The 18,244-nt window shown below is 34.8% G+C and overlaps 1 protein-coding gene and 1 pseudogene across 4 annotated transcripts in view; one reads left to right on the top strand and one right to left on the bottom strand.

Annotated features, from left to right (window-relative positions):
- The first annotated feature begins 4,998 nt into the window (after window positions 1-4,998).
- The window catches only part of MCMDC2 (minichromosome maintenance domain containing 2), a 29,826-nt gene continuing 16,580 nt past the window's right edge, over window positions 4,999-18,244 (top strand). For 2 of the 3 annotated variants that reach the window (XM_079150825.1, XM_079150824.1), the window contains exons 1-9: window positions 6,288-7,047; window positions 7,870-8,055; window positions 8,147-8,277; window positions 8,353-8,412; window positions 11,716-11,911; window positions 12,245-12,367; window positions 12,583-12,687; window positions 15,368-15,493; window positions 17,339-17,576. In XM_079150825.1, coding sequence (XP_079006951.1) covers window positions 7,962-8,055; window positions 8,147-8,277; window positions 8,353-8,412; window positions 11,716-11,911; window positions 12,245-12,367; window positions 12,583-12,687; window positions 15,368-15,493; window positions 17,339-17,576 — 1,073 coding nt within the window. In that variant the 5' untranslated portion in view covers window positions 6,288-7,047; window positions 7,870-7,961. Of the gene's footprint in view, window positions 5,113-6,287; window positions 7,048-7,869; window positions 8,056-8,146; window positions 8,278-8,352; window positions 8,413-11,715; window positions 11,912-12,244; window positions 12,368-12,582; window positions 12,688-15,367; window positions 15,494-17,338; window positions 17,577-18,244 lie in introns of those variants that run through there. The other variant, XM_079150823.1, reaches the window with a different exon arrangement.
- LOC306654455 (proteasome maturation protein-like) lies at window positions 8,420-11,081 on the bottom strand (annotated as a pseudogene). Its single transcript has 2 exons — window positions 11,045-11,081; window positions 8,420-10,494 (listed from the first exon to the last, which is right to left on the bottom strand). The product of its transcript is annotated as a proteasome maturation protein-like (transcript).

The raw sequence follows: 18,244 nt of genomic DNA on the forward strand, positions 1-18,244 counted from the left end.
CAGATAAAGTTGGCTTCAAGCCAAAGCTAGTCAGAAGGGATAAAGAAGGACATTTCATAGTGCTTAAGGGAACCATAAATCAGGAAGACATAACAATAGTAAATATGTCCCAAACAATGGTGCATCCCTGTACATCAAACAAATCCTTCTCAATTTCAGGAATCACACAGATCACAATACAATAATTCTGGGTGACTTTAATGCACCACTGTCACCACTAGATAGATCTTCCAAACAAAAACCAAACAAAGAAACCATAGAACTCAATAACACAATCAATAACCTAGACTTAATAGACATATATAGAATATTCCATCCATCAATGAGCGGATTCACTTTCTTCTCAGCAGCACATGGAACCTTCTCAAAAATAGACCATATGTTATGCCACAAAGCAGCCCTTAGCAAATGCAAAAAAATAGAGATACTGCCTTGTGTTCTATCAGATCATAATGGACTAAGAATAGAAATCAATGACAAAATAAAAAACAAATTACTCCAACACCTGGAGACTAAATAATATGCTATTGAATGAAACATGGATAACAGAAAACATCAGGGAGGAGATAAAAAAAATTCTTAGAGGTCAATGAGAATGATGATACAACATATCAAAATCTCTGGGACACTATGAAAGCGGTACTAAGAGGAAAGTTCATTGCATGGAGCGCATTCCAGAAAAGAATGAAAAGTCAACAACTAAATGATCTAACATTACAGCTCAAAGCCCTAGAAAAAGAAGAACAGAATAACAGCAAAAGTAGAAGACAGGAAATAATTAAAATCAGAGCTGAAATCATTGAAATTGAAATAAAAGAAACTATTCAAAATATTGACATAACAAAAAGTTGGTTCTTTGAGAAAGTAAACAAAATAGATAAACCCTTAGCCACACTAACAAAGAGAAGGAGAGAGAAGACTCAAATTACTAAAATACATGATACAAAAGGAAATATCACAACAGACACCACTGAGATACAGAACATAATGAGAAGCTACTTTGAAAATCTGTATTCCAACAAAATAGAAAGTACCAAAGACACTGACAAATTTATAGAGACATATGCTCCTCCCAAACTGAACCAGGAGGACATACACGATTTAAACAGATCAATATCAAGCAATGAAATAGAAGAAGCCATTAAAAATCTGCCATCCAAGAAAAGCCCAGGACCAGATGGATTCTCAGCCGAGTTCTACAAGACCTTCAAAGAAGAACTCACTCCAATACTTCTCAAAGTATTCCAGGAAATAGAAAAGGAGGGTGCCCTACCGAACTCATTCTATGAAGCTAATATCACCCTCATACCCAAACCAGGAAAAGACACATCAAGGAAAGAAAATTTTAGACCAATAGCCTTGATGAATATAGATGCTAAGATCCTTAACAAAATATTGGCAAACCGTATCCAAAAGCATATTAAGAAAATCGTGCACCATGATCAAGTGGGGTTCATCCCTGGAATGCAAGGATGGTTTAACATCCGTAAATCAATAAACGTAATCCATCATGTCAATAGACTTAAGGATAAGAATCATATGGTTATTTCAATTGACGCAGAAAAAGCATTTGACAATATACAACACCCCTTCATGCTGAAAACACTAGAAAAAATAGGGATAGTAGGAACATACCTGAACATTGTAAAGGCTATTTATGCTAAGCCCATGGCCAACATCATTCTTAATGGAGAAAAACTGAAACCATTCCCTTTAAAAATGGGAACAAGACAGGGATGTCCTCTTTCACCACTTCTATTCAACATCATACTTGAAATAATAACCAGAGCAATTAGACAGACTAAAGAAATTAAAGGGATACGAATAGGAAAAGAGGAACTTAAGCTGTCACTATGTGCGGATGACATGATTCTCTATTTAGAGGATCCAAAAAACTACTCCAGAAAACTTCTAGTCCTCATCAATGAATTCAGCAAAATAGCAGGCTATAAAATCAACACACATAAATCTACAGCATTTTTATACGCAAGCGATGAAACAGCTGAAAGGGAAATGAGGAAAACAACTCCATTTGCAATAGCCTCAAAAAAAAAAAAATACTTGGGTATCAATCTAACCAAAGAGATAAAAGATCTCTACAATGAAAACTACAAAACACTGAAGAAAGAAATTCAGGAAGACCTTAGAAGATGGAAAGATCTCCCATGTTCTTGGATAGGCAGAATTAATATTGTCAAAATGGCCATACTACCAAAAGTGCTATACAAATTCAATGCAATTCCAATTAAAATCCCAATGAAGTATCTCACAGAAATAAAGCAAGCAATCATGAAATTCATCTGGAAGAATAAGAAACCCAGAATAGCTAAAGCCATCCTTAGCAGGAAGAATGAAGCAGGGGGTATCGCAATACCAGAACTTCAACTATATTACAAAGCAATAGTAACAAAAACAGCTTGGTATTGGCACCAAAATAGACAGGTAGATCAATGGTACAGAATAGAGGACATGGACACAAACCCAAATAAATACAATTTTCTAATACTAGACAAAGGTGCCAAAAATATGCGATGGAGAAAAGATAGCCTCTTCAACAAATGGTGCTGGGGAAACGGAAATCCACATGCAACAGAATGAAACTAAACCCCTATCTCTCACCCTGCAAAAAACTAAACTCAAAATGGATTAAGGACCTCGAAATCAGACCAGAGACCCTGCAGCTTATAGAAGAAAAAGTAGGTCCAAATCTTCACCTTGTTGGCTTAGGATCAGACTTCCTTAACAGGACTCCCATAGCACAAGAAATAAAAGCAAGAATCAGTAACTGGGATAGATTCAAACTAAAAAGCTTTCTCTCAGCAAAAGAAACTATCAACAATGGGAAGAGAGAGCCTACAGAGTGGGAGAATATCTTTGCCTCTCATACTTCAGATAGAGCACTAATTTCCACAATATATAAAGAACTCAAAAAACTCTACACCAAGAATACAAATAACCCAATCAACAAATGGGCTAAGGAAATGAACAGACACTTCACAGAAGATGTACAATCAACAGATATATGAAAAAATGTTCACCATCTCTAGTAATAAGAGAAATGCAAATCAAAACTACATTAAGATTCCATCTCACCCCAAGTAGAATGGCGATTATCAAGAACACAAGCAACAATAGGTGTCGGAGAGGATGTGGGGAAAAAGGTACCCTCATACATTGCTGGTGGGGCTGCAAATTAGTGCAGCCACTCTGGAAAGCAGTGTGGAGATTCCTTAGAAAACTTGGAATGAACCTACCATTTGACCCAGCTATCCCACTCCTGGGCCTGTACCCAAAGGACTTAAAATCAGCACACTACAGAGATACAGCCACATCAACGTTCATAGCGGCTCAATTCACAATAGCCAGACTATGGAACCAACCTAGATGCCCTTCAATTGATGAATGGATAAAGAAACTGTGGTATATATATACAATGGAATATTACTCAGCTATAAAGAATAATAAAATTATGGCATTTGCAGGCAAATGGATGAAATTGGAGAATATCTTGTTAAGTGAGATTAGCCAATCTCAAAAATCCAAAAGACGAATGATCTCACTGATAAGCCAATGATGACACTTAATGGGGGTGGGAGTGGGACAAGAATGGAGGAAAGAGGGATTGTATAGAGGGAAAAGAGAGGTGGGAGGGGTGGGGGAAAGGGAAAAAATAATGGAATGAATCAAACATCATTACTCTATGTCAATTTATGAATATGCAAATGGTATGCTGTTACTCCATGTACAAACAGAAACAATATGTATCCCATTTGTTTACAATAAAAATAAAAATAAAAAATAATACATGTTAATCCAGTTTGTCATTTTTAATAGAGAAATTTTATAAATTATTATATCTCCTTGATTTATTTACACTGTACATCTACCCACAAAAAAAAAAAAAAAAAAGCCTTATTCACCTGCTTTTGGTCTGACTCCCAACTTCTGCTGATGGGCAGAATCACAGCCTTTGGGACAGGAGTCCCTTGTTACTCCTTTGGTAGCAAAGAGATAAAACTTTTTCCTTTTTCTCATAAATTGTGTCCTCATTATTGGGTTGGCATTAGGGACAAGGATCAAGATTTGGGCAACAGGATGACCTTAATTACTTCCCATGGGAAGCGATCCAATCCTCCATTCTTTGACTACCACTCTCCCCCAATGCAATGGAGTAAGTTAACTGTACCAAGTAATACTAGCAGTGGAGGAACCAACTGTAGGGCTTGGATAACAATTTTATTGTGATTTAATTCACGTATTATACAGTTGACCCATTTAAACTGTTTAATTTTACAGGCAGAGTGGCGTGCCTCTAGTATCAGCTACTCAGAAGGCTGAGGCAAGAGGATCTCTTGAGCCCAGAAGTTTCAGGTCAGCTGGCAACACAGACACCATCTCAAAAGACAAGCTGTATAATTGACTGAGTATAAAACCTGGGTTCAATCTTATCACCAAAAAAAAAAAAGAAAAGAAACTCTGAACAAATAGAAAAAAAATCAATCTTTTTTATTCAAGGGAATATTTTTCAGGCATTAAAACTCGTAAATTCTTATTTTACAACATGAAGACACTTTGCAAAGTGAAATTAAGCCTATAACAGTCCCTTATGAACCTATTGAAGTGTTTTTCAACGTGACTGTGCCATTTTGCATTCCAGCTGAATTATTTTTAAGTTTTTTAAAACACACCAACATCTTTGAACTGTAGTAACAACAAAACCAAATGTAGCCAGGTCTCTTCGCCGTGCAGAGGGAGCAAGAGTGAGGAAATTAATACTGTGGGGAAGGGGCGGGACCTGCTCCTGAGGTGCGCTGTCCCGGCAGCCCCTGCGCACCACCAACGGTCATTGGGGAGTTCACGCATGCGCGGTAGCGGCCACCCCCCGCCCCGCTGGCACCCCAGGGCTGGCCGAACTTCCTGGGCTGAGCGGCTTCCAGGGCAGTTCTAGGGCTGCGGTTGGGAGGGGTTCGCGATCCCCGCCAGTGAGTCAGGGTTCGCTTCTGCTTGGGTTTTATGAGGCGTTTCCTGCCGCCGTCTTCTCACCAGTTCATCCTTGGCGCTGAGGGGATGAGGAGAGAAGACGCGATCTGCGCCTATTCACGTGAACCAATAGTTGGGTTTTTAGACCATGGGAAGACTTAAGAGAATTGGAATTTTATCCCTGATGGCTTATTTAATGCCTTCCCATAGGCGTGCATGTCTTCTCCTCTACTGAAGTCACCCCAGGGTACACATGATACTCAGACTTCAGCTCCAGCTCTTTTGGGAATTCCAGGTCCTGATTTAGGTCCCCCTCGGGTTTCTATCTAGGCGTCCCAAGAGCCCCTCAGAGTCAGGATATCTCAAATGAACTTTGCCTTATTGTTTCCTTGTGTTTCTTCCTGGGTTCATATTTCCATTAGAGGAGTTGCACCCATTCACCCCTATTTAAAACTCATTTACCTTCTGACACCTTTCCCCCTACATTTATGGAGTGTTTATCAAATCCAGCATGGAATCTTTAAAATTCTAGAATTCTTCACATTTTGTTTTTAAGGACATAGGTTGGTCCATATATTCTTAAGAATATTACAATAGCTAAAAACTGATAACTGACTTTTCCAACTCATTTTCCACTTTGGCAGCAGAAGCTGATTAAAAAAATCATAATTTCCCTCCACTTTAAAATTTCTTGTAAGCTTATTTTTGCTTATATAATCATTTTGAACTTTACCATTTCATTATCAATTGCTTCCCTTCCTTCAACTTCAGAAACCTAGTTTTTTGTTTGTTTTTTCGGGGGTGTACCAGCGATTGAACTCAGGGGCATTCAACCACTGAGCCATATCCCCAGCCCTATTTTGCATTTTATTTAGAGACAAGGTCATACTGAGTTGGTTAGCACCTCACTTTTGCTGAGACTGGCTTTGAACTCCAGATCCTCCTGCCTAGGCCCCCCTCCCCAGCCCCTGGGATTACAGGTGTGTGCCAGTGCCGGCAAACCTGATGTTTTAATAAAGCAAAGATGTGATTGATATACTGAGCAAACTTTAAGATGATTGTACGTATGGCCACAAAGAAATATACTCTGACGTTTCACTTCTGTGTGATAGTTTCACTTTTCACTGGAAAGTAGCCTGAACTCCAGGTAGTAGGGATGTGGAGCCAATAGTATGTAACTCATAATGGAGGTTGGGGATCTTAACTTCTATCTGGGGAAAATTTCTCTTCCTTTTGTTTACCTCTCCTGCAATTCATCTCCCAAATGTCACTTTTTTGTTGCTTTGTTTTTGCGGTGCTGGGGATCAAACCCAGGGCCTTGGGTTTGCAAGGCAAGCACTCTACCGACTGAGCTATCTCCCCAGCCACCAAATATCGCCTTTAAAGTAGAATTCATAGCTGCTTCTCTGTGACTGTCTTCTTACTATCTTCAATCAAAATGTACTAAAACAATAGAAAATGTTGACTCATACACAAGGATGACCCCAAATTTTGTGAACATACTTGTTCTTTTCACACTCCCTAATACGTTCATACTTTCCGGTGAAAATTGAAACTATCACATAGAAGTGAAACGTCAGAGTATATTTCTTTGTGTCATGTAATTGTTTCCATATCATTCTTCCCTTATTGTACTCTTTCTGAAAGATAGGTACCACATTTTACTCATATTTGTATTTCTAGTGTCTAGTATAGGTTAGCCAATAAATAGTAAATGCCAAATAAATAATTGAAAATGAATGGATAAATGTATTACTCATTATTTCTGACTGCTCTAAACTGGCAACTTCTCAAAGGCAGGATCCAATCTTAATCCTTATTCCTAATACATACTATAATTACTGTATTGGCATATATTGTTTTCTGTCTTTTTCATATTTTACTCTCTACTTATTACTACAGTTTAATGTTTTACACGTTGAATACTGACACAAGATTTTACTGAAGAAAGTCTTAATCATCTAATACAATTCCTTCATTTCCTATAGGTAAAGATACTAAGCCGGTCAAGTGATTTTCCCATCTAAACAAATGCTGAGTCAAGAATTAATTTCTCAAATTTACTAGGTTAGTACTCATTCTACTGTTTTGTTATTTAGATTCAATTATGAAACAACTTTTACTACTTTTATTTTTTAAACAATGCCTATAAGAAGAAATTCACCATCCAATATTGTTTTTTTCAACAATCATTTTTAGAGTACCTGTAGGTCGGGATTGGAACCGATATATGAGAAAAAACAAACTACTGAGGCAGAGGGCAGAGCGCCAAAAAAAGACCAATCAAACAGGGGCAGAAAAACTCTACTGACCCTTACTGTTCACCTATCACTCAACAGGACCACCCTGCCTATTCCCACCTATAAAGAACCCCCCCCCCCATCCCCCGCAGCCGGGGCCATATGCGATTTTCTCAGGCTCCCCACCCTGACCATACCGAGGGGCTGGGAATTCCGCCCCCCCCCACACACCCCAGCCAAATTCCAATAAAGCTTGCTTCCGCCACTTTTCTGCTTGCTTTTATTTGGCCACTAGCCCTGGCCCGGAGCTTACAGTACCTACTCTGTAAAGACATTTGGGGCTCTTGATCATAAGTTTATTACCTTGTGAAGGATAATGAGTGTTGATTGAAATGTTATTTGGGGGCTAGTGGTGTAGCTGAGTAGTAGAGTACAAGATTAGTGCATGTGAGACTCTGGGTTCAATCCCTAGGATTTCCTTCCCCCTGCCCAAAATAAAAAGTTAACAAAAGAAAACAAGGTTTTGTTTCCTTTTATGTAGGAATTTTTTAGAGTTGGAATATGTGCCTAGTTTTATTTTACTCTCAATTTTAATAGTTTGTAAAGTTTTATTAGAGATATTCAAAAGTAAATTTTATTTTATCTCTAGGTTTTACCATCTTTTCTGACCATCTGTAATCATTATCAGTAGCTAGTGGTTTACTCCTTAAGTAGTAAAGAAGGAACATTAACTAGGAGAAAATGTCAAATCTAAGAATGAAAGAGGCAGCCCTTATCTATCTTGACAGAAGTGGAGGTCTCCAAAAGTTCATAGATGATTGCAAGCACTATAATGGTATGTTCAACAAAGATGATTTATGTTAGAAATTTTCAAATATATTTCTACATATAACTATCCAGACTTAGACTTTTGTGTATTTTCACAGATTCAAAACAAAGTTATGCTGTCTATCGATTCAATATTTTAATAAATCCTTCTGATGTCGTTGAATTATATGCTGATCTTGGAAATCACATTTTACACCACCCATTAAAAGCTGCTCAAGTTTTTCAATCAGTAAGTTAAAGAAAGAAAGACTTTTATGCCAATACTTTTATTTTCAGTAATCTGTATGTTTGTTTGAAATCACAGGTTTGTTTTATTGCTGTTAAGACTCTCTCATTAATTGGACAATTACAGACTGAAACTCAAGTAAGTTTTAATTAACTTTAATAAAGAAAACTCATGGGCAAACTTTCAAGATGACTTGTTAATTTTATATTTTTATATGCATACTTTTTTGTTAAAAGGTATGATACATTCTCAAAGTTCAATAAAATCTTAAATATGCATCTTTATTTCCTATGTTATTACTTATACAATTAAACATTTTTATAATAAATCATTTCAAACATACCCAAAAGGAAAGAATTAGCAAACTCTCTTATATCTGTTGCTCAAATTCAGTGTTACAATATTTTCTCATATGGCAACTTTTTTTTTTGGTAGGGGACTAAACCTAGGGACTCTTTACCACTGAGCTACATCCCCAGCCCTTTTTATTTTTTATTTTGAAACAGTCTCACTAAGTTGCTTAGGACCTTGCTAAATTGCTGAGACTGGCCTTGAACTTGCAGTCTTCTAGCTTCAGCTCCCAAACTGACTTTATTACAGGCATATACAACTGTGTCTGCAGCATCTATTTTTATCCAAAATATTTTAAAGCAAATTCCAGATGTTCTATTATTTTACCCCTACATACTTCAGTATCGACTTCTAAGTATTATGGACATTTTTCCTACATAACCACAATGCCATTATCACCCCTTTCAAAAGTAATAATAATTCTTTGATATCATCCAATATCCATCCTGTACTTAAATTTGCCCAATATTACCCTAGCGTCATTCAGTTAGTTTGTTCAAATCAGTATCAAAACAAGGTTCATACATTATTATTGGTTTTTATATCCCACTAAGTCTTTGGAGACATTCCCTTTCCTTCCCCTTTTGTACTATTGATTTTTTGAAGGAATGAGTTAGTCTTATGAAATGTTTCATAATCTGGATTTATCTGATTTTTTTTAATGTTCTAAAAATCTTTAATTTTTATAAAGCAGGTTCATAAAGAACACTTTATAAAAAGAGTAATCAAGGTGAAAATTGCTTGAAACAAATTATTATGAAACTTGTTCAGGGATGCAGTGTATATAAAAATGAGTTTTACTATTCTTTAATAGTGTTGTTTGCTCATATATCAAATACATATAAAGTCCATGAAGTACAAGAGTTTAATCTACATCTGTTGGTTACTTTGCTTTTTCACTTAAAGGCAAAATGAAAACTCTTGAAATATACTTTCCATCATAAAAGAATCAAAGAATAGCTGTAATTCTAAAATACCATCACTATAACACAGACTATACTGAAACATGATAAATATCTTCTGTACTCATTCTGAGGTGCTTCATTGAAATTAATTACAAATGTTTATTCTGAAAGATGTTGCTTTGAATTTTTTTTTTAAATTAAACTTATGGAATATCTAGAAAGTAAGTTGAATTAGAACCTGGTGACAATGTATAATATTCCTGAAAAATCATTTTGAATAACAAAAAAGCTATGGTTTTACTATAAATTAGGAGTTTTAAAATCATCTTCCTTTAGTGCTTTCAACTGTCACATGGTCATAAATCGAAAACTCAAATAATTTCAAATAATCACACATACTATTTAGGTAGACTCTCATTTGTCAGTACTTTCAATGTTGAATATATTGAATTATAACAAAAAGACAACTATAACAAGATGCAGTCCCTCTGATTCATGAACAGCACACAATCTTACAATAAACCGAGTTTAGATTCCACCATCAAATGTGGCTTGCCTGTTAGTTCACTTTGAGATGAATCATTAAGAACATCTTCAAATCCAATAGTCTCATCATTACCCCTCAAAATATCCAGGGACAGGTTTGAGCTTGAAAGAAATGGAAGACACTGAACCTACTGCACTGCCTTAAATTCCATTTGTAATTTTAGAGGAGCAAATTGAATGTTTCTCAGTGTGGAAAATTCATTTTATCTTAGTTGAGCTAGAGTTGTTTTTTTTTTTTTTTTTTCTGATAATTAAAGAGGATGACTGGGCAAAAGTTCATTTTTCACACAAGAAAAACCTTTCCAAAGAAGATCATGACTTTCAAAAGACCCACTTACTGAAAGTTTCGAAACTGGAATACTGTCTTTTAGTTGAGATCCAAGTCCTGTGGCATTACTTTCTTGTGGTGCTTTTTCTCCTATATCTTATATATCTAAAATAGAATTTTGCTTTAAGGACTTAGATTCAGATTCATAGAACTTTAATATAGCATCATACATTCCATATTGTGCTTTATCAGGAGCATATAAAGTTGTCCCACTTTTGGCAATGTCACAATGGATTGGTGGCGATGTTATTTGGATCCCTCCATTGCAGACTTTCCTGTTAACATTCACCTAATGGTTTTAAAATACTTAGAAGCCATCATTTCACATGGATTTGCAAAAAAAAAAAAAAAAAAAAAAAAAAAAAAGTGATTTTTCTAATTTTAGCATTTTTTCTGAAATTATTCAACAAAAGAAATTTTATCAAACTATTTGATTATTCTAAAACATGATTTGTACAGGAAGAGTGAGATAAATGTCTGATTTTTTTATAAAGTTTCAGAGAGTAATGAGTTGAATTCAGCCTCCAATTATGACCAATATTGTTTTTTCCTTTGTTTAAATATGAGAAACTCATGAATTTTTAATATATTTTGTATGTTTTAATGAATCTGTTATCATTTTGATTCTTCACTATCATACCTTTAATCTTTAGGAGTTCCTTCAAGTTTGCTCCCATGTTCTTTTGACACATACCATTAATATTTTTTATGACTCCCTTCATTTCTGGAATAAGATGCACCAACTCCAACTGGTGTATTTTCTGTCCCAGACCTGGAATCAACCATCTCCCTTAAAGAGCCCTGGTTCCTTTAAGTGAGAAACAACATTTAGTGATCACATTTTGGGCACTAGTAGTGTTCTTTGCTATTGGATTAACATTATTTTAAAATTCTTTTTTAGTGGACACAGGAAATGTATATTCTTAAGGAGAAAAAATGAGTTTATCATATTTTCAATTAAAATATTAGGTTATAAGATTTTTCTTTCTATAATTTTGAATCTCTTTACTCTCAGGCAAAATTTTGGTTCCTGGGCTGGGGGGTGTAGCTCAGTGGTAGAGCACTTACCTAGCATGTGTTTGATCCTCAGCACTGCATAAAAGTAAATAAATAAAATAAAGGTATTGTGTTCATCTACAACTAAAAATAAAAAAATTTTTTTTAAAATTTTTGGTTCCTAACACTAACAAATCACTTACTTGTCTTACTTTGAAATGTACTTGTCCTACTTTGAAATGTACTTATTATGTCATAATGCAAGTCCAACTGAATCTGTAATTTTTATTAATAATATTCTTTTGTTCTTATCAGATTAATATAGTGCTGAAATTAACACACTTACCTCTCCTGCCAAGTTATTGTCTTGATCTTTGTGAGTTTCCACTTGATTATACATCTCAGAGATTTTATATGATGCAAGGAATTGTGATTGCAATAACAACAGTAACCAAGTATACCCAAGGTGCAAGATTCCTTTGTTCAGATGAAACCTGTCCTTTTTCAAAAGGTAAATATTAAAATGAAAAGTTGAAACATTAAACAATTTATATTTATTCTTTAATCTTAACATTTATAATCATTTACAAAGTAGACTAAATGGGAAAAATAGGTATCTCCTAATGTTTATAAGTTTAATTTGCATAATCTTCAATAGAAATTGTGTTTAGCGTCAGTATTACCAGTGTCAGCACAGTGTTGGGCCAGAAACAGCCATGCAGTGAACAATTAATCTACTCTGAATCTGAGTGCAAATTGAATTAAATATCCCTTAATTAGACCAATATTGATCAAAATTAGGTAAATTTGGAAGCAAGTTTAGTTTACCACTGTTTTCTTTCAGGATTTCAATATATAAGAGTACATGTGCCTGGTGCTACAGAATCTGCAACAGTAAGAAATGACTTTTTGTGCAATCTATGTTCATCTTCACTCCAAGAAGACAGAAAATTTAGAGTGCTTGGTGGTAAAAATGCACTTACATTTTGTAATTATAATTTTCAAAATATTGAGTGATATAGGTGTTGGGGATTTAGCTCAGTGGCAGAGCTTTGTGGTAGAGCTAGCATGTTCAAGGTCCTGAGTTCTATCCTTGACCATGAAAAAAATTTTTCTGATATTTTAATGTGAAAACTAACCTGAATATATAGTCTAATAATTTGTTTTGTTCTTTGCCTAAAGATAAACAGGTAGTTGAAATAATTACTACAAAAGCACTTCATGCTTTTCAAGGACATTCAAAAACCCAGTCATTTAGGTTTCAGTCGCTTACAATTTTCCTAAGAGGTATGTAAATTCTATTTGAACTCAAATTTCTATAAAATGTGGAATTGACTAGTGTATGCTTATATGTACTTCTGTGGCTTAAAAACTGTCATCTTGTCTGACATAGTGGTATACACCTATAATTTCAGCAACTCGTGGGGCTGAGACAGGAAGATTGCAAGTCCGAGGTCAGCCCAGGCAACTTAGTGAGACCATGTCTCAAAATAAAAAATAAAAAGGACTAGGGAATGCCCTCAGTGGTTCAGTGCCCTGGGGTTCAATTCTCAGTATCCCCCACCCACACACCTGCACACAAATTATCATCTTGTTCTTGAGAATTTTTTTTAAAGAGTCTCATTTAGTTAATGTATCAATTGTTCATTCAGGCATACAACATTCACTTAAAAATATATTAGCATCTGCAGTGTCCCAAATGTTATACTAAGTCCCAGGGTCACAGTCATTTTAAGATAATGATCTTCCATTATTCTATGTGTATATGTCTTATGTTAATGTTGGGGTTATTGTTTTAGAATGTAAGTTTCATGAAAATAGATATGACTTTTGTTTTTTATTTTGCATAGTAAAAACTCAATAAGTATTTGTAAAATAAATGAATAAGCATTCACAAATGACTAACTGCATCAATAAGTACCCATTAGAAGACAGTCTGCCACAAAGGAGAAAATCATTATTAAGGAATCATTAAGTCTTCATTGAGAAGCCAAAACTGAAAATAAGAATGGGGCTCTACCTTTTCTTCTGGCTAAAATTGGAGAATTTAAACTGTTCAGAAAGAGAAATCTTGGTAAACCATGTACAGGAAACACGGGAATTAGAAGAGTTGGGATTCAAACAAGAACTCTTTTCCCCATGATCTGAGAAGGATGAAAGCCCAGATGATAATAAATAATTTTTATATAGCAATTACTGTGTGCCAGGCATTCTTACATATACTAACTTATTTAGTCAGAGCACCCTATAAGTAGATTCTATTATAGTCTGTGTTTTTAACAACTTCATTATATTACATATAATCATATGCATACAAGTCATACGTTTCAATATAGAAATATGAGTTATGGTTTAGATATAGCGTCCCCCACAAGCTCATGTGTGTGGCAATGCAAGAATATTCAGAGGTGAAATGATTAGATTATGAGAGGTGCAATCTAATCAGTAGATTAATTCACAGATATGGATTAACTGGGCAGTAACTATAGGCAGGTCAAGTGTGGCTGGCAGAAGTAGGTCACTGGGAGTGTGCCTTTGGGGTTTATATTTTGTCGTTGGTGAGCAGAACTCTTTCTACTTCCTGGTTGCCATGATCTGAACTACCTTCCTCTGCCATGCCTTTCCACCATGATGTTCTGGCTCACCTCCAGCCCAGATCTATGGAATTACATACAGACCATGGACTGAACTTCTAAAACTGTGAACCAAAATAAACTTTTTTTCCTTTAAGTTGTTCTTGTTACGTCTTTTGGTTACAGCAATGAAAAAGTCGAATAAAACACTATTCAGCTTGCATTTTAGTAGAAAACATTTTCTCTAAACTCTTCCAAAGAACCCAAATAAAACTACAAAAATTAAATGAATAAAGCAGGCCTTTGGGGTTGACATTCAGAAAAGATACCCAGGCAGCTTCCTTGCCTTCCTCTTGATCTTTCTGACCTCAGGATACACCCACCAAACTGATTCCATGTATCTGTTGAAAATTTATTCATTTAGAGAGATAATAGTTTCTGTTTTGTTTTTCTCTAGTAATTCATTCATTTCTTTAGTCCTTTTTGTTTATTTGTTTGGTTGTTTGGTTGTTGATTAGTTTAGAGGTTTTAGTGTTTGTTTTGACTTATTTTTTCAGTTATTTTAGCCTGATTCTTCCCTTTCAGGTCTGCAGGGTACACCAGTATGCTCTCTGGAGCCAAGAGGGTGGGAGATCACTGTTCTATCTTCTATCCAGAGAAAATTTAACCCTTGCTCCTCCTTGTAAACCGTTTTTTCATAGCTTTACAACCAATCAATTTCTAACTGTGGAATTGGAAGATTAAGATATTAAATTTTAAAAAAATAAACATTGAATGCATGCAAAAGCTCTGCCCACTCTGTAGGTATAAGAGAAGAACCTAGCCTAATGTAAAAGTATAGACTTTGGAGGAAGGCTGAACTCGATATGAATTTCAGTTCTGCCACTTACTAGTTATTTAGGCTTGTGCAAGTCACTTAGCCTCTGAGTTCTTCATGTATAAAATGGAGATAAGAATATCTACTTTACAGTTTACAATTACATAATACACATATAAGTACCTTGTAAATATTGTAAAACAGTAAGTAAACGGTACCTTTTACAATTACTTTTTCCCAAATAATGTTATTACTTATAAGATCATTTTTATTAACATTGCTTATCGTTTAAGGAAAAGATGTTTCATCTTATATAGAATTATCTTTTTTCTTGAGTGCATTATAGGAGGATATCTAGTTGCCATGTCACTTGCTTCTTGAAGTTATTTCTTATTGCAGCCAAGTATCAAAATTTCGATCAGCAATAAAATTGCCTTAGTTTACATTATTGGTTCCATTGTTTATGAATATTATACTAAACAAAAGTAAATACTGCATTACTAACTCAATTACTGAATTGTACTGGATCATGTACAAGTTTCATTTAGTGAATATTATTTTCCCCTGATCATTCTAGATGAATTAGTGAATAAAATGAACATAGGAAATGAGTATAAAATTATTGGAATTCCAACCTGTGTCAAAACCTCACAAACTACTGTCTGTATAGAAGGAAATAGCATCACTCTTTGCAATCTAAAAGGTAAGGAAAATCGTATATTAACAAACACTTAAATTTAAATACATTTGTTCAGGAAATAAATATTGTTTGCCTTTATTCTGGGCACTCATCTAAACAGTAGGGATATGGTTGTAAACAGGACAAAGTTCCTACTCTTAAATCATACAGTAGATTGTCAGTAAAATGTAAACTAATCAATAAGATAATTTCTGATAAAAATTTCTATGGAGGAAATAAAACAGGATAATGTTGTACAATTTTCTGTCAGGCAGTACCCCTTCCTTTGAGTTGAATATTATTTTGAACCAAGTAAAGTGGCACACACCTATAATCTCAGCTATTTGAGACACTGAGGCAGGAAGATCAATTGAGCCCAGGAGTGGGAGGCCAGCCTGGGCAACACAGCCAGACCCTGTCTCAAAAAAATTTTGTTTAAGTTATTTTGATTTTTTTATAATTAGCAGTAAGAAAGAAGTTTCAGGATGCCAAGAGTTAGAGATTAGTCCAAGAGTTTTTCTACAGTACCTTTTATTTATTTCACTTATTATTTTAATATGGAACATTTCACAGATTTGCATGTCATCCTTGCCCAAGAGCCATACTAATCTTCTTTGTATCATTTCAGTTTTGGTGTATGTGCTGCCAAAGTGTGCAGCAGTGCCTTTTATTTCTAGCTAAGGAAATAGAAAATGAATGAGAAAGAGAGCTCAAAAAAAATAACACCCATTTTCTTATCTGAATTCAGAAATAAGAAAACAGATAAAGTCAGATGGGGGTCAAAATATCACCTTTATTACTAAAAATTTCCTGTAACGGCTTCAACATAATTTATATTATGTAAACAAAAATAGAAAGCAGGCCTACTTTTTAAACTTGGTTCACAAATATGTAAATAAAGGAAAGGATAGTTAAATCTTGAGTAGAATTTTTTTGAAATCCTAAAGTAACCATCTGTAGTAATAGAGAGACCCAAGTTGACTTTGAACAAAAGTAGATTCTAGATACCTCAATTTATCTTGAAGAGAAAACTTAAAAGAACAAAAATGTTGAGGAAAGCAAGCATTGATAGACCACAGAGAGTTTAGTGACCTTTTTATATTTTCTACTGTGAAATATTTCAAGATTTATGGATTTTGATGGCAGAACATGACTTATTTGTAGGTGGAAAAGTATGCTTTCTTATGCTGTACTCCAGAATTATACAGATTTAACCAGTCACATGTGGCAAGATCTAGACTAAGATAGGCATCTTTTAGTCCATGAGGATGGGAGAATACAGGAAATTATGATGAAATCTATGCTGGCAGCCCAAGAGAAAGGAGAAAGGGACTGGGTTATTCATGCACAGCTGTTCCTCCCAAACTTACCAATTGGATAAATCACTTACCCTTTTCAGGAGCTGGAAAGAGTGAGGTGGTGGAGAAGATCTAGAATATTACAATATACTGCAAGACAGTGCTTTCGAACTAGTGGAATATAAATTTTTCCTTTAAACCACAATATTCCAGTAGTTCTCATTTTTCTCATTAGTCCTCACGGAAGGTGATATTATTTCAGACACAGAAATTTAGGATCATATTCAGCAATTCAGGAATCCCAAGATCTGCTTTGCTCATTTATGTCTTAGGGGAATGAGAGATTTGCCTTCAACCCATACACAAGTTATGTGAGCACAATGAGGTAACTACTTTATTATTTTTGCATTCTCTGAGATAGAAATGATAGATAAGCATTACCTCCACTCATAACTTAATATAAAAATTTGAATATGGCATCATTAATAGAGCGATAATTTCATAAAATTTGAACAAGTGGAATCAAATGTCTATAATGCTTGTTTTGTTTTGTTTTGTTTGTTACCTTCAGTTCCTTCAGGAATTAGTGACAACTTCAGATGTCTCCTCTCCTTGACTTCTAGCTCATGCTGGAAGTTTACAGCAATACTTGCCAATATCTTTGCATCACAAATTGTTCCTCCTGGGACTTACAATTTACTCAAACTCTGTTTGTTGATGAGTCTAGTACAGACAAGTGACCGTAACAAGGAACTAGAAGATTGCCTGGATATTTTAATTATAACAAGTGATACTCTACTTGTAGACAGGTAAAATGATGTATAATGAACTTTCCCAAATTATAAACTGGTAACAGAATTACATAAATCCTTACCATTAGTATTATTCCAAGATGAGTATCTAAGTGCTTAAATCAGTTATCAATGAAGTTCAGAACTTTTGAAACATGAATTGAACATTGGTATAGCTGCTTTTAATATTTTGAGAATCTAACCACTCAAAGTTTTAACCAATATCCCCAGTCAAACCTTTACTGCATGCAAATGAATGCATCTTTCCCAGGTTTCCCCCACCCCCCATTCCCTAGCTCAGTGTCCTGCTTTTATACCTTGTTTTTCCTTTTAAATAATCTTGCTAGGAACCAACAAGCCATTTTCATATTATTTTCTTACAAATACATTCAGTTGAGGCTATAAAAAAAATGCCAAGATTATTGTGGTTTATTTGGGGGGCAGCACTGGAATAAGCCTCTATTCAGCATTTTGGGGCTCCTATTAGCAAGTACCTTTAAAAAAATAGGTTACTTAAATGTTCATGAAGCTGGAAATAAAGTCTCTACGTTAATATCTTTTATGTAATTCTAATCAAATATAAATTTATAGAATGAAGTTAAATTTTTAAAAAATTCAAATTAACGTTAATCAAACAGATGAAGTTTCACTAAAATTAAACCATTACTGACAATGTAAATTTGTTA

This window comes from Sciurus vulgaris (genome assembly GCF_902686455.1).
Source record: "Sciurus vulgaris genome assembly, chromosome: 1".
Taxonomy (NCBI): Eukaryota; Metazoa; Chordata; class Mammalia; order Rodentia; family Sciuridae; genus Sciurus; species Sciurus vulgaris.